Here is a 14,362-nt window from a genome sequence, read left to right as displayed (position 1 = left end):
CATGAAACAGTTGGTGTGCTCATATCTGACACGTCCCAGTATTGAGTTCTCTCCCACATGGAGTCCGCATTCTGTAAACTTGACAGTACTCGGTGAAGAGTTGAACGTTTGCAAATTATTCTGCAGCTGTTCACTTTTCATAATTTTGAAGGTGCAATAAATGTGGTGAAACTAAACTTTCGATGGACATAATTGATTAATTTCCGAAGCATGAGCAAACACAGACATGAAAGGAACTGCAAAGACAAAGGTCACTTCCGAGATGTATTTGCGAACCTATCACAATATGAAAATCGTTATACAGCATTTATACAAGAAACCTTGCACATACCACACTTTTGGGCTAACTATGGCCATCAAATGCTTATATACCATTTTCTCTATGTACTTAACTTGAGTTTAGGTATACAAAAACAATAGGCAGTATTCTTGTTGTTGCAGTTTCTGTCTATTGTCTTCTGCCATTTTGTTGCTGTACGCTATATAGTTAGGAATGCTTTGTAGTGTTTCATGGCTTGCCGTTCTTAGGTTTTTCCCTTTTCTTCCTTTTCTTCCCTCTTCGTGTTTCGTTACATATGAATCAACTTGTCTCGTTAATGATGTAAGATTAATGTAAATGGTGTGCTGTCTGCACAATTAGCTGTTCTTTGTACTTTAATACATAAAGCATTAAAAATAATCATTGTACGTTCCGGTGTATTGTGTTGAGCCCATAAATAGATATTCTGCTCCCCACAGTCAGTGAGTTCAGCTTTCTCTCTTAAATGCAACATAGTTCATTCACATTGCTTCAGCAGTTGTCAGTCGAGAGGATTTCTGCATATTAATTAGGGGTGTAGGGGTGTAATCAAATACAAATCGAACGTAGGATACTTACAAAATAATGTTAGAATAATCAACAGCCCCTTTAACCATTAATATTTTAAGATGATCTTGACATCCTAGTATATCCACGTTAGCAAGTTTCTGTCATTGCATTGCACATTGTGAAACATTGGTTATTAAAAACACAAATAGAGCATCGGGGGGGAGTTAAGCAGTTCATTTGCATAGGTTAGTGCATAGAGTATGGTGATTTAGTCAGAAAAGGCTGGCTCTCTGTGTGGCATAGCATGTTTCACTACTTGTAACTTTTTATGTTTTATGTGTGTTATGGCTGCTGGGATGAAATTTTTCTGCACTTTAATTGCGATCTTATGCTTGATGATGTACAGTTATAGGGAAATATTTGATTCATTATTTCAAAGCTTCAAATATTTGCACACCCCGAGTTTCACTTTATTTGAATAGGGAAACTTGGAGTTAACCCAGAGTTAAAGCTTCCTCTCAAGATTTTTTGACTGGGTAGCCACAGCCAATTTTTGAATGTCTTGCAATGTGTACAGGTCTGGGACATGCGGACAGGACGTTGCCTGCGCACACTGGTCGGTCACACCGGTGCGGTACTGTGCCTGCAGTACCACGGAGACCAGCTTGTGTCGGGCTCCTGTGACCGAACCATAAGAGTCTGGCAGCTGGGCACTGGTCGCCACATGGCGACCTTTCACGGTCATCAGGATGCAGTCACCTGCCTCCAGTTTGACTCCATGCAGGTGAGAGCACCTTCTCTTCATGGAAGACCGCCTGGTTTTAGAGTGCAGTTCTTATGTGGCCGTTCCTGTGGCAAGCAGCGACAGCATAACTGAGCAAACGAGCGCAGCCAAAGATGGACGCGAACGTGGAGCGCAGTGGCAGATGAAAGATGCAAGAAGGAAAGCAGAGAGGAGGGTGCAGCAGAACCGTGAGACAAAAGTAGAGGAGGGTGTGGCAAAAGCGTGAGAAGAAAAGTGTAGTGCAGCGACAATGGCTACGAGATGATGCAAGAGTAGCGCATGTCGTCTAGGAGGTCTTTTGGCGGCGACTGCTGTGAATCGCGCCGCACTTCGCTTCATTTGCATTGTGCTGCGCGAGACAGATTGTCTGCACCAGCCAATATATCGCGAAATGATAACATGTATAGAGCTGAGCTCGAATTTCACATTAGAAAGTATCGTAATCGTTGCTGAATTAAAAAAAAAAAACTATTTAACTAGCAACATTTTGCTTGGAAAAAAAACAACTGCAGAAAATCTCCCATAATTTGGTCTTACTTCCCTGAGCTTTCACAAGCAGCGTACCGATTCAAAAAGCAAAAAAAAAAAGTTTAATGTATGCTCTCTTTCTTGCACTCAATGAAAATATTGATTAACAATGCTTTGAGAAAGACAGTTTTTTTTTTATTGTTGTTGTTGCTGTTGTTGTCCTTTTTCCGTACCTTTGCTGTAGTGCACACCGCCTTACTAGAAAGGCATTATAGAGAATATTGCTAAAAACCAGTCTTTTCTGGTTCATAGACATGCACAAATAGAGCAAGCTTGAATGTTGCGTCACACAAATGCTGACTCACATTACAGGACGTTCACTTTGCAGCTATTAGGGCTTTTGATTGCAGTGCCATGCCAGCAGGGCCGGTGTAATGTAAAACTATTCCAGTCTGTTTTTATTCCAAATCAGCCATTAGCTTTTCGCGATAGGTCAAAATGGCTCGGGCTCTGCCCATATGGGTGTGGCATCCGACCATACAGACCCGAACCAATCTGACCTGTCAGGGAGGGCTAATGGCCGATTTGGAATAAAAACAGATTGGAATAGTTTTATGTTATAGGTCCCCTAGCGGCCTCCGAAACAGGTGCACAGGCAACAACTACTTTCAGAATCTGTATAGCGCGCAAAACCCCACGCCAACTGTCAATCGACAGAGCTGCAGGATAGTGCAATGCTTAGTACGTGTGGTTCCCAATTGCACATTTGTGAAGGAGAAGGAGTTTGATTCCATATAATTGAGAAGTCTTACTTTTCTTCACTACTATATGGCCATGCCGTTATGCAGTTGTCTGCAGTAGTTCCGTGATTGGCACTATTTGTGGGTCACCACCAGTCGCCCACAGATGAGCATTTCTCTCCGTGTTCGCAGCTTGAATTAGCCACACACTCTTCGTGATCCAGAATTTTCGAGACAGTGCTCACAAAAATGCATGCTATGGCCTGTACTAGCGCTTTTAATAAAGGCATTGCGCACTGTACTGTGCAGGTTGGCTCTTTTTGCCCACACTGAGGCCTCTTCGTTTACATGCCTTCATCTTGTCTATATCAACTTTCACTTGTAAAGTGAAAAGTAATGCTGACACCATGTGCGAGCCTTTGCTCAGGTGTGCACCGATTCCTCTTGTGCCGCAGGTGGTGAGCGGTTCCCTGGACCGCACTATCAAGCTGTGGGGCCTGTCGAGCGGACACTGCCTTCGCACCCTGGACTGGATCAAGTCTGAGGGCCACACGGGCGTGGTGCGCTGCTTGCAGGCCGACCAGTGGCGCATCGTCAGCGCTGGTGACGACCGTGCGCTCAAGGTCTGGGGCCTCGAGACCGGCCAGAGGCTCGTCACACTGCGCAACCACTCGGATGGGGTCACCTGTCTCCAGTTCAGTGACTGCCTCATCGTTTCGGGCTCCTATGACCAGACGGTCAAGCTGTGGGATTTTACCGTCTGCTGAAGGGCCCTGCAAAAAGCTTCGAAACGGTGTATCCATCGTGACCGTGTGCTCTGCAGGCAGCAGATATGGCACATAAGGTGCATTCACATGGATAATTGACAGAGGTCGCGCAACCTACCACTACTAGCGACCGAGGAGCTACTCAGGGTGAAAGGTGATCACACTGGCAAACACAACCTGCCCATTGCCACACTGAAATGCCTCACGATTGATGGCCTTCATGTTTGCTCAGAGCCTCACACCGCCATCGCCGCATAAAATAAGCGTCAGTGTGCACAGACGTCTTGCTCCTATGTCACCAATTGGTTCAGTACGCTTGCGACTGCAGTTATGCGACTGGAAAATCGAGCAGCTGACCTAAAACAATGGCTTTTCACCCAAAGTGACCATTTGCGACCAACTTGGTCTCGCTACCTCTGCAAGTCACCGGTGTGAATGGGCTCTTGCCATCTATCTCGTGCACAAGTAGAGAAGTGCTTTGTTGCTTCGCAAAAGTGCGGTTCGCCAAACTTGGTAAAAGTGCTGCATTTGTGAATGTTCAGAAGCATGAGTACAGTGCCAGCAGTGGCGGGGGGGTTCTACACTGACAACTACTATTTTTCCCGCTCCTTCACCCTCTCTCTCTCTCTCTCTTACACATGCACGCACACACACGCGTACACAGAGAGAGAGAGAGAGAGACAGACAGGCAGACAGAGGTTGTACACCACGCAAAGACAAACTTTTAGCACTCCCCAGAGAAGAATGATTTAACAGTGAGGATGCACATTTTTGCGTTGCCAAAACAACACCTTGCTTAACTTCTGACAAAAGTTTCTTATTGCTAAGATAGTTATGCTATCATTCTTATGCTATTTTTAGTAATAATTATATAAAAAGACTAAAATTTCGTTTAAAAATTGATGCATTTCTATAACGTATGTTGATGACCTAGCTGGTACATGACTTAGAAAAATGAACAGCGCTAAAAATGGGGCCAAACAAAAACAAAACAGCGCACTCTTGTGGGTCTTCTTGTTTGCAGACCAGACTCGTTGCAGCCCAGGGGACAGTGGATGTCACCGTTGTTTTCCAGCCAGATCTTCAATTGAGTGGTACGGTTACAGCTATGTATGCAAGAGGGAGGGCACTATTTTGCAAGTCACCTATCACTCAATGGTGCTTTTGGCATTGTGGGCATGCTATATTATTCTAGATTTAAATATACAGGAATTAAGCATTATGCTAGAACTTCGATAGTACCATATGATGCAAGTTTCATTCACTTTCGGTGACCTGCTGTGCGGCTTGTTTGAAAAGATGTTTTGAAGTAACTTGCAATCACGGTATTGTAGGCATCACACAATGCTACATATTGTTATTTGATCACACTAGGAATTGATGAGGCAGACAGTCTGAAGCACAGCTGCTTCCTGTTTAGAACCCTTTGTCAATATTATAGCATCCGTAGTACGCAGTAAACTAAGGGCCTGTAGCTCTGAGAGTTTTGAAAGTATTAGGTCACCTGACACATTTATTAGACTCTGCTGATTGAGTTTTTCTATTCATTGCTTAAAAAGCTAGACAGTGTCATGCTTCCACAAGCTGTGAGCATCCTTGGGCCAACCGCAAGGTTGCAGAGCAACAACAGCCTGTCATTCTCACTCGATGCTGTGTGTCACGACATTGCCACTCGGTCATTAGTCGCTCCTGCTAATCTCCTTCAGTGGCAAATTTGCATTCAGTTTGCTGCACCAAGCTCCTTGCCAATTTGCAAAGTCTTAAGAGCTGTTGCCTGAGTCATACTGAAAACTCGCCACACGTTTGTTCTTTTTTCTTTAGCTTCTTGTACCATGTTGCAAGGCACATGAAGGCTTTGCACGTACGGCCAAAATGCCGAGCTCTGTGTTCGCTTAACACGTCCACTGCGGCAGCATTTCTTGTAGTCTCGATTCAAGAATTTTTTCTCTCCGTTGATTGCTAGAAAAAAATGTTGCTTGCACACTGCAAGAAAGCCCTGCACAGCCGCACAGGGGGAATAACTGCTGTGACCCACCGTTGACCCACGCCGCAGTGAACGTGTTAAATTGGTGGTTGAGATATGCATGTATAGCCAGCCTTGTGCTTAGCACTTGCAGCACACGTGCGCCATCACCTTGTGTATAGTATACCGGTGCATTCCAGATGAGACAAGTAGTGCCAAGATCACTGTATCTGTTTCAGGATCACTGCGAGGGGTTTCTACACCACTTCGGCGTGGGCTTTTACCTGGTGTTATCGGTGTTGTTTGTATACGCAGCTCTTGCACGTGGCATTTTTGAAACCTCTGCTGTGCACCAGACAAAGCTTGCAGATATTGTTCTTTATTTATCTTAATATTGCATTTATGAATTGTCAAGTCACCCAGCAAAGAATGCAAACCTGCTGGCAATCCTTTTGTGGTTGTGAGTTCATTTTCAAGCAGTAGTAGTAGTTATACATACCTTATGCAGGCTTCACACTGCTGAATGTTGCGTTAATAAGGGAGCACAGTATAGACCTCTTCAACAGCAGAAAAGTGATGATTAAGTTGTGCCAGTTTTGGACTGTTAACAACACCCATTCTTGGCATCTGGTGCATCAACTTTCTTCAGTTCTACTACACTCGAACCTCGTTACAACAAAGTTGAAGGGGGAGCCGACACCACTTCGTTACATCCATTGTTGTTCCATTTTGATAGTCTTTTGCATCCACTTTCCACTTAGCTCATCGTGGTCGAACAGCACGGGGCACACAACACAGCGATCCGCTGTGTGATATCAAGGAGGCAAGCGAACCTTGCCGCGCCAACTTGGCCCGGCCGGGTTGCAGCCTCCGAGATTTCATTGATGCCATTGCGATCTCGCAGGCCACGCCCATCAGGGAGACATTAATGCACGGCTTCGATGTGTCCCCCAAAATTACGCTGTGGAGACCTATGACGCCATGCCCAGCTGCAGCTGCCTGCGCTGCGTGCCGTAGAGACAGTGAGAAGTGAATGCACTAATCTTTCGCAGCGCAGAGCCACACAGCTCATGCTGCCAGGCTTGCGCAAGAGTGAGATCAGTGGAAAAGTGTGATAGGAAGCTGCTCCTTGTACGCAGGTGCATAGCTATACGTGGCGATGAGAAAGATTAGTGTTGCTCGACAATGTATTTGATGGCGGGGACGCGGGAGTTTTGAACTGCCACGGCAAAAGAGTGCCAACCCAGTGGAAAGCGATGTACTCGGCGCTCGACAGTTGGTTATCTTTTGGTGACGAACCTAGTTGATTATATCCATTGACAGGACAAGTTCACTTCGTTAAAGCGAAGTTTTAAATGCATGGATCTCTATGAGCATTTCAAGGGGAATTTCATATACTTCGTTATATCCATTATTTCAATGTATCCTATTTTGTTATGACGAGATTCGGGTGTAACACGTGTCTTTAACAGCCAAGCTGCCAGCTTGGCATTGGCCACAGAGCTCTTCATGAAAAAGTGCAGGAATATCTCATTCAGCTGAATTGATGCCTCGTTCGTGCTCCTTTTCAGACAGAGTTGGCATTCTGTGGCACATTCTGTTTAACACTATTTCTGGATGCCTTATTGCCCTGTTTTGATTAAGAGTAAGTCAACAATACAAATCCATTCCAGTGGCGTTGCCAGACAAGAAATGTCAATTTGCTCAGGGAAGGGAACAGCAGCATCTGTCACCTGGAGCTTGCAACCACTCTGCGTGGTCTACTTCTGCGTGACTTTTTGCGTGCCCTCAACATGCAGAACCACCGTCTTGTTCAGTGAAAAGACTTGTGTCTTTCTCTTGGCATCACTGTAGACAATGTGTATTGTGATTATGCTGAATGAAACAGCCAATTAGTTGTACATACTAACATGGCACCAAACAGATAGCACAGTGAAATTCCCACCTCCATGAAAAAATTCAGTGGGAATGAGAGAGTGATTTAGGAGAATGAATTGTTTAACTCCTTTATGGACTGCACAATGTATGCTAAAGCTTAAACTTCAGCAGGTTGAATGAATCGGCACTTTAAAGGGCCCCACACAAAGCCACGCAGCAAATTTTGGTTATACGCTGGAAGTTGTTACGTGCCTTCTTGGGAGCGTTCTACCGCAATAATTTTTCAAATTGGTTCATTAACAGCTGAGATAGAGATATTTCAGTGCTGCGAGCGTATTATTTCAGTGCCGCGAACCTATAGCCACTGCCAAGAGAGACACTCTCTCCACTTGCCCCCATCTAGCCTCTGCAAGTGAAATTCCTTCCCTGCATTCTCTCCTACCGGAACTGGAGGATTGCGTGACGCACACGTCACGGGCACCGCATTCTCTCTTTTGTTTTTTTTCTTTCTTTTCTTTTTTCACGCTTTATTTTTGCGTGGTTCACTTCCTCTGATGGTCACACCTGCAAGCTGTTGCGTTTGTCTCATTTCGCGCAGCACACGATTTTGCACGCTGTGCACTTGACTAGCGGCATAAGTCAAGGATACACGAGCACTGAGGCAGACGCAAGGAGATCACAGAGCATAATCGCGCGCTGGAACATGGTAGAAAATGATACAGTTTTCTTCGCTCTCAGCGCGCGACTGCACGATGTAAGAACAAGCAGACGAAACAGAAGTACAGCTCTCTTGCTGTGGTGCATAGTAAAACAGAAACATGCAGACATTTGGTTTGTGTGGGTTATTATTTCTTTAAGCATTAATTCGTCTATTGACGCAACAGATTACACAAACAGATGTCGTCTTGAATAATTCTCAAAGTGCCACGCATCGCTATGAGCAACATCGCAGCATATATGTATACGTAGGTGCATTTGCTGATATACGTCATCCCCCTGTCTTGAAGCGCGGCACCCACGAGGAGAAGAGAAACAACATTTAGTTCGAAATTTCAGCTCTTTCTGTGGCGCATAGCGATCTAATTCTTAGGAGACACGATCGTGAGCACGCATTGCATGCACTGTGCTTGTCAGCTCAAAATGGCCAGACCTGGTGAGGAGTCCTTTAAGGCACGATACTAAGCCCCCTTATTGACGTATGCGCTTGCTGTGTGAGATTATCACTTTCTAAAGAATGTGAGCGAAGCTGCTGCAAAATATCCTGTCTCCAGAAAGGATATTTTGTACTGTTGCTTGCAAGTGGTGTGGCTTATCTTCAGGTGATGTCCTGTGTGTTGTGTACATAAACGTTTTAATTTCCTAAAGGAGCTGCATTTAGACACTTGTTGAGTATATGTACTGTGGTAAAATTGACAAAAATTGAATAGAAAAGTGCGAACACTTATTCTTTTTCTGGATTTCAGGGTACAGAGACAGGTGCGCATTTATTTTTGGTTGTTGACACTTTTTCTTGAAAGGTGTTAAAATGTAAAATGATGTCCAAGTAGTAATTTTGCATGTGGAAAGCAAACTTAAACTAGGTGTGTTTGTTTATTGGTCAGGCGAGGCACCAAAATAGATTACGTGGCAGCCACTTTTGTTTCAAACAGTGACAGCACTCCAGCAGTTTGACATGCATTCTTGCTATTAGGTTTAGTATAACAATGACACAATATCTGTAAGCATTGCATTACATATTGTACTGTCACGGTGAGATTAGTCACTTGAGGGCACACCTAGGCTAGCTGAAATGATGTTGGTAATACAGAAGCGTTCAGTCACTTTTGCCAAGATGAGTTACCACTAGAGTGAAAATTATGTGAACACAGGACGGGAATAGCATCACCATTGTGAAAAGAAGGAACTAGATTTCACTCTAGTGGTCCATAGCAGTAGTGCAGTCATGGTTTCACTCAGTTCACTTGTTTGCACATTTAAATGACATCGAGTCATTCTTTATTGTATTTATGTTCCTTCTTTTTTTTGGATGCAAGATGTCTTGTGCAGTTACGGAGGACTGGGACACATTGTGGCTCAGGCTATACTTGTCTTGTGACATGCTTGACTAAATCGCAGTGGCACACATTTTTTTCGATTACAAAAGCTATGCGCTCAAACGTTGAAACAACATATTTGATGCAAGTCCTCAGGTTGTGTCTGTTCTCAAAGAGCCATTGACTGTTCATAAAGCATGTTTCAAATTCGCAGAGTTAAAAGAAAACTTTAGCTCAAGGCCAGCTTTGATTTATTCTTTCAAAAAGCCCTGAAGTGTAGAAATGCTCTTGTTGGGCAATGACTGAATCAATTTCTGTTATATTTGTTACATTATTTGTTACAGAAATGCTAAACTCTAGCAACTGGTAGTCTTAGAATTTCGACGTAGGCGGCCTTCATAAAGTTTGCAGGAACTGATGGGGAAAACAAAAACAAGACGGCCCTTTTATAGCACTTTAGCCCTATGATAAAAGCAAATGTCATGATTCCGTAATTTGTACCTTACGGAGCATTTAGAGAGAACAAACTTGGGGTACTATGTACGGCTTTAAGCTACCTTGGTGTTTAGGAAACCCAACTATTTCAGAACCTGTGTAGCTGAGCAAGTCAATGCACACAGACTACAAGATGCCTATTTTGTTTGCTTTGAACAGTTAGCAGCACTTCACAGAACTATAACAGCTGTCTTTGCTGCAGTGTTGAGTAGTAAACTTGCCAATTGAATTTTCCTTAAATTTTGCTGTTCTTGTCAAAGTTTAAAAAAAATTTTCTAAACAAAAGTTCAAAACAAAAAGCTGGTGTATGCTTCTAGCAAGTCACCAGAATAATTTTTTTTAAAGGCAACAAATATTGTACTGCAGTTCAGTGGTTGTCTAATGAGAACATTTGTAAATATCGTGCAAACTTGAATGAGGAAATCTGAGCTCGCCCCAGCTGGACCTTTTGCTTAAAGGAGTACTGACATAATATTTTCGACTTTCTCTTTTGCATTAAATGAAAGTCCAAGCTCTCAAAACCCTTGGACAAAAACAATTGCCGGATCTTACGCTTCTGTCGGAATCAGTGTGAAGCGAAGCTTTCAGTGATGTTTGCACAGATGGTAAAGTGAAAGTTATGCAAATGTAACACTAATGACTGATATGCTTACAGAAAATGACATAGGTATATGAAGTGTTATCTTATGCAACTAAAATGTTAATGATGCAGAATGCTATGTTTAACCAAACATAACTTAGTTGGGCAAGTGTAACCTAATGACACAAATGTTTAGGCGCATGTGTGGCCTCTATTTAAGGGTGACAGAAGATGCACAAAATGTGCAATGCTTTTGTTTATTACAACTTTTTTTTTTTTTTGTAGGAGCACTTTACGTTATTGCTACAAGATGTCAGTGAATTCAGCTGCATGTCATGGCTTTGCAATAACATCAGTGATGTCAGGCCCGGCATTTCAAGACCAACTGTAGTATCAAAATAAAATATGTCCAGTTTCCTAAACTCCTTGTTGAGTGTCATCTGTCGGCTTGCAATCTGTCGACATTCGAAAATAAATGTCAGTACTCCTGTAAGAGATCCTTTCCCAACGTTCAGCACCATGCATGGGGATGAGCTGCTTTGCCTTCTTGAACACTGGTGCTTTACAGCCAAAAGAGCATAACAGTGCAGTGCAGCTTGCGGAATTCTCGAGTAAAGCGCTGGCTTCCCTGCGTAATAGCTCAGTGTTTCTACCAGATTCATGAATGTGTGTTCATAATGGTGCATTTACGTGTTGAAAAAAAAATGCTTGGGAACAAACTCTCTATGTGCTACCAACAAATGCCCTCTGCACTTGTAGGGGTCTTACTCCAATGCCAGCTATGTACTGATGCTTGTCTCTTGCCCCGTTTCTTTGGGGCCACATTGTGGCTGAGGTGAATTTTGTTAGAAACTGTTAAAGGGACACGAAAAAGAAATCAAAGTTCGGCTGCATTTGTAAATTACTCGTCTGTGACGCCAAAAAAAGCCACTCTTGCAACATGAAGAGGCTTGGCAAGATACAAAACGTGCAGAAACGAAATAGGTTCCTTGCCAGCTCAGCGTGATGTAGATTTTGACAGCGCCTGCTCTGGCCCAGTTAAATTTTTTTTAATAATTAAATATAGACCACATTATACTCTAAAAGAGTCAAGGACTGAACATAGCATGTTTAGAAAATTTTTAATGAGCCACAATACGAAGAAAAATACGAAAGACTCTTTGAAATCTGCGACGGTACGGTAGCTACCAGCACAGGAGTTCTGACTCGAAATTACAAAAATTGAACTTTGACTTCCATTTGCTCTTATGGTAATCGACCTCTTATCATTAAATTAGAAAAATAATCGTTTTGGTTAAAGAATACTTGATCGGTATAAACTGATTTAACGTTTCTTTTTGGTGTCCCTTTAAGCAACAAGCACATGGAATGCACTTACAAACTATTTTTTTGCCAGCGTGTCCATATCCCTCCTCGCAATGACCGCACTGTTGCCATGACTGAAGCACATGTCACGGGACTTCAGCTTTAGTTGGTAAAGTGCATTGAATATGTTTTAGTAATACTTTCAGGAGTGGTCATGCAGTGTAACATGGACCTACTGACATCAGGCGATGCCACACCTAATGGGAACTGAAAACACGTTCCTCGTGGTTTCTATTGCATATCCTGTATTAGTTATGCAGTTAGAGCTCCACCACTTTCTTGGCACAAAAGGGGAGAGTGGTTAGGACTGTGTCTGGGTTCATCTCACGTTTCCAAGTTTGTCTGTTGTGCCCAGGATGCTATTATGTGGTGCTTAGCTGTAGTCTTGTTGCTTGCTTTGTCGACTGCAGGGGGAACCCAGAAGAAAGAAAGAAAAGTGGCCTCCCTAGCAAGATTAAAGTGATTGTGACATGCTCTTAAAATATTTCTGGAGTGCACAAATTATTGTTTGAGGCTACATTAGGCATTAGGATAGCGTGAAGCTATAACACACAACATACATTTGCACATCACCATTAGGAGGTCAACTTCCAACTCGGATGATGAAAGATTGAGTGTTTAATGAACAAGAGTAGCCATGCCAACATCTCGTAGAAGCGTCAAATTTTAGAACATTGTAGACAAATTTCATTTGTGCCGTGATGGACAAACCTTGGTTAGTAATGCTTAATCCTTTTTATCCCACCTAATAAAATGTTCAGTAGCAGCCTGTATGTTGTAGATGCATTCCTGCTTGCGTAGAGTTCCTTGTGAATTCCATTAAAGGGGCACGGAAGAGAAAAATAATTTGGGCTGTATTGGTAAATTATCCTTCTGCAATACCAAAAAAAAAAAAAAGCCACTCTCATCATGATGGGAAGGTTGGTAAGCCAGAAAATATGGAGTTTCCACACCAGCTCGGTGTAACGTCAGGGACTTTGATGGCGTTTACGTTGGCCTGGTTAATGCTTTCATTGGTAAAGATAGACTGCATTCTATTCTAAAAAAGGCAGAAGCTGAACTTGCCGAGTTTCAAGAATTTTTACTGAGCCATTGCTGCCTATATATGAGGAAATGTGACGACCATGACCTGACACCGACGTGCTGGTACTGGAATTTCAGTGCAAAATTCAAGAAATAAAACGTCTACTTTCTTCTTTGCTTCTAATAAACAACCTATTGCCAATGAAATTAATGAAAGTAGAGTTTTGTAAGAGTGCATTTATCAGTCTAAACTGATTTATTGTTTCCCTTTAGTGTCCCTTTAAGTGGAATGACACACCTTTAGGCTAGGTAGAGGTGTTGCACAGAAAAGCTCGGTGTGAAACCTTGGACAGTTCATTTAGCTGTGCACCTTGAATATGCAAAGGCGTTGTATAATTTATTATATTTTTTTAAAACCTTGGTACCACGTGGCATAATTGTGCCCACCTGTGCTCGTCTCGGTGTTACCAAAGTCCGGTTTCCGTCCCTTTCGTGTATGTTCAAAGTAAGGCGCACTTTCTTGCCTGATGAGTAACTGTCTGCTTCTTTGAGCAGCAGTGCAGTGTCGCTGATGTGTAAGAAATAAAGTTATGCAATGCACACATTTCTATTTCCTTTGTTTACTGTGTTCTGTTAGGCATTGCTTACGGGGGAACAGCGTAAGAATATGATGAAGACAAAATAGTCCACTTGCAATGGTGTACTTTCAACAAACATTTATTTTGCCAGTAGACAGGCTTTTATACAGACCACAATAAAATGAGAAATACCAGGCATATATACTGCTCCCATAATCATGTCAATACACCAATTGCCGGTGTCTTCTGAAAAAATAAACTCTTTTCCACACAAAGCTCTACAGGAGAACAGCCTACGCATTTATTACCAGCATGTGCTGTTTTGGCAGTCTAAATAACCCTTGTAGGTGTTGACTTTTTTCTAGAAATAGCTTTGCATTCATTGAGGGTGGTTTCTAAGCCACAGTCATGCTAATTCACACCAGGATAATGTTGATCTGCATGGTCAACAATTTTTGTTTTTTTATGATGATTGGTATACAATCCTGTCTGCTGGCAAAGTAAATGTTTGTTGAAAGTATAGTGCTATGCATTTTATTCATGCGTTGCTTTGTCTTCAATGTAATCTTATGCTGTTCCTTTGTAAGTGATGGGAAAACCAACAAGCCCAACTCGAAATGTTGCTGAACGTCATTTAAAGTAAAACCTGGCTTACTGTAAGTGCACAAGATATAGAATCACTCATTGTTGGACTCTGAAGTCTGTACAGTTGTGCGATTTTCAAAGACCCAAACCAAACTTTCTTTAGCCATCGCATGAAATTTTTTGCTTATGAAATATATGGGCTGACCAATTCCTTCATTTGCACAGCAAACATAATTACCTTTCTTGTTTCATTGTATTTTAGCAAGTTTGCAAAGAAAGTCATTGTGCTAAAAAA

At 42.6% G+C, this 14,362-nt stretch overlaps 1 protein-coding gene across 2 annotated transcripts in view; it reads left to right on the top strand.

Moving 5' to 3' along the window:
• Nucleotides 1-13,508, top strand: part of LOC126527208 (uncharacterized) — a 33,049-nt gene extending 19,541 nt beyond the window's left edge. Inside the window, exons 8-10 of one of the 2 annotated variants that reach the window (XR_008611656.2) lie at nt 1,386-1,592; nt 3,256-3,721; nt 4,592-13,508. Coding sequence is in view for 1 of the 2 variants with exons in the window: in XM_050174955.3 (XP_050030912.1) it covers nt 1,386-1,592; nt 3,256-3,567 (519 nt within the window). In the remaining variant the exon portion in view is untranslated. Of the gene's footprint in view, nt 1-1,385; nt 1,593-3,255 lie in introns of both variants that reach the window. The other variant, XM_050174955.3, reaches the window with a different exon arrangement.
• The last annotated feature ends 854 nt before the right edge of the window (nt 13,509-14,362 follow it).

This window comes from Dermacentor andersoni, chromosome 9 (assembly GCF_023375885.2).
Source record: "Dermacentor andersoni chromosome 9, qqDerAnde1_hic_scaffold, whole genome shotgun sequence".
Lineage (NCBI taxonomy): Eukaryota > Metazoa > Arthropoda > Arachnida > Ixodida > Ixodidae > Dermacentor > Dermacentor andersoni.
The sequence above is the reverse complement of the archived record's forward strand: the minus strand, read 5'-3'. Positions and strand labels throughout refer to the sequence as shown.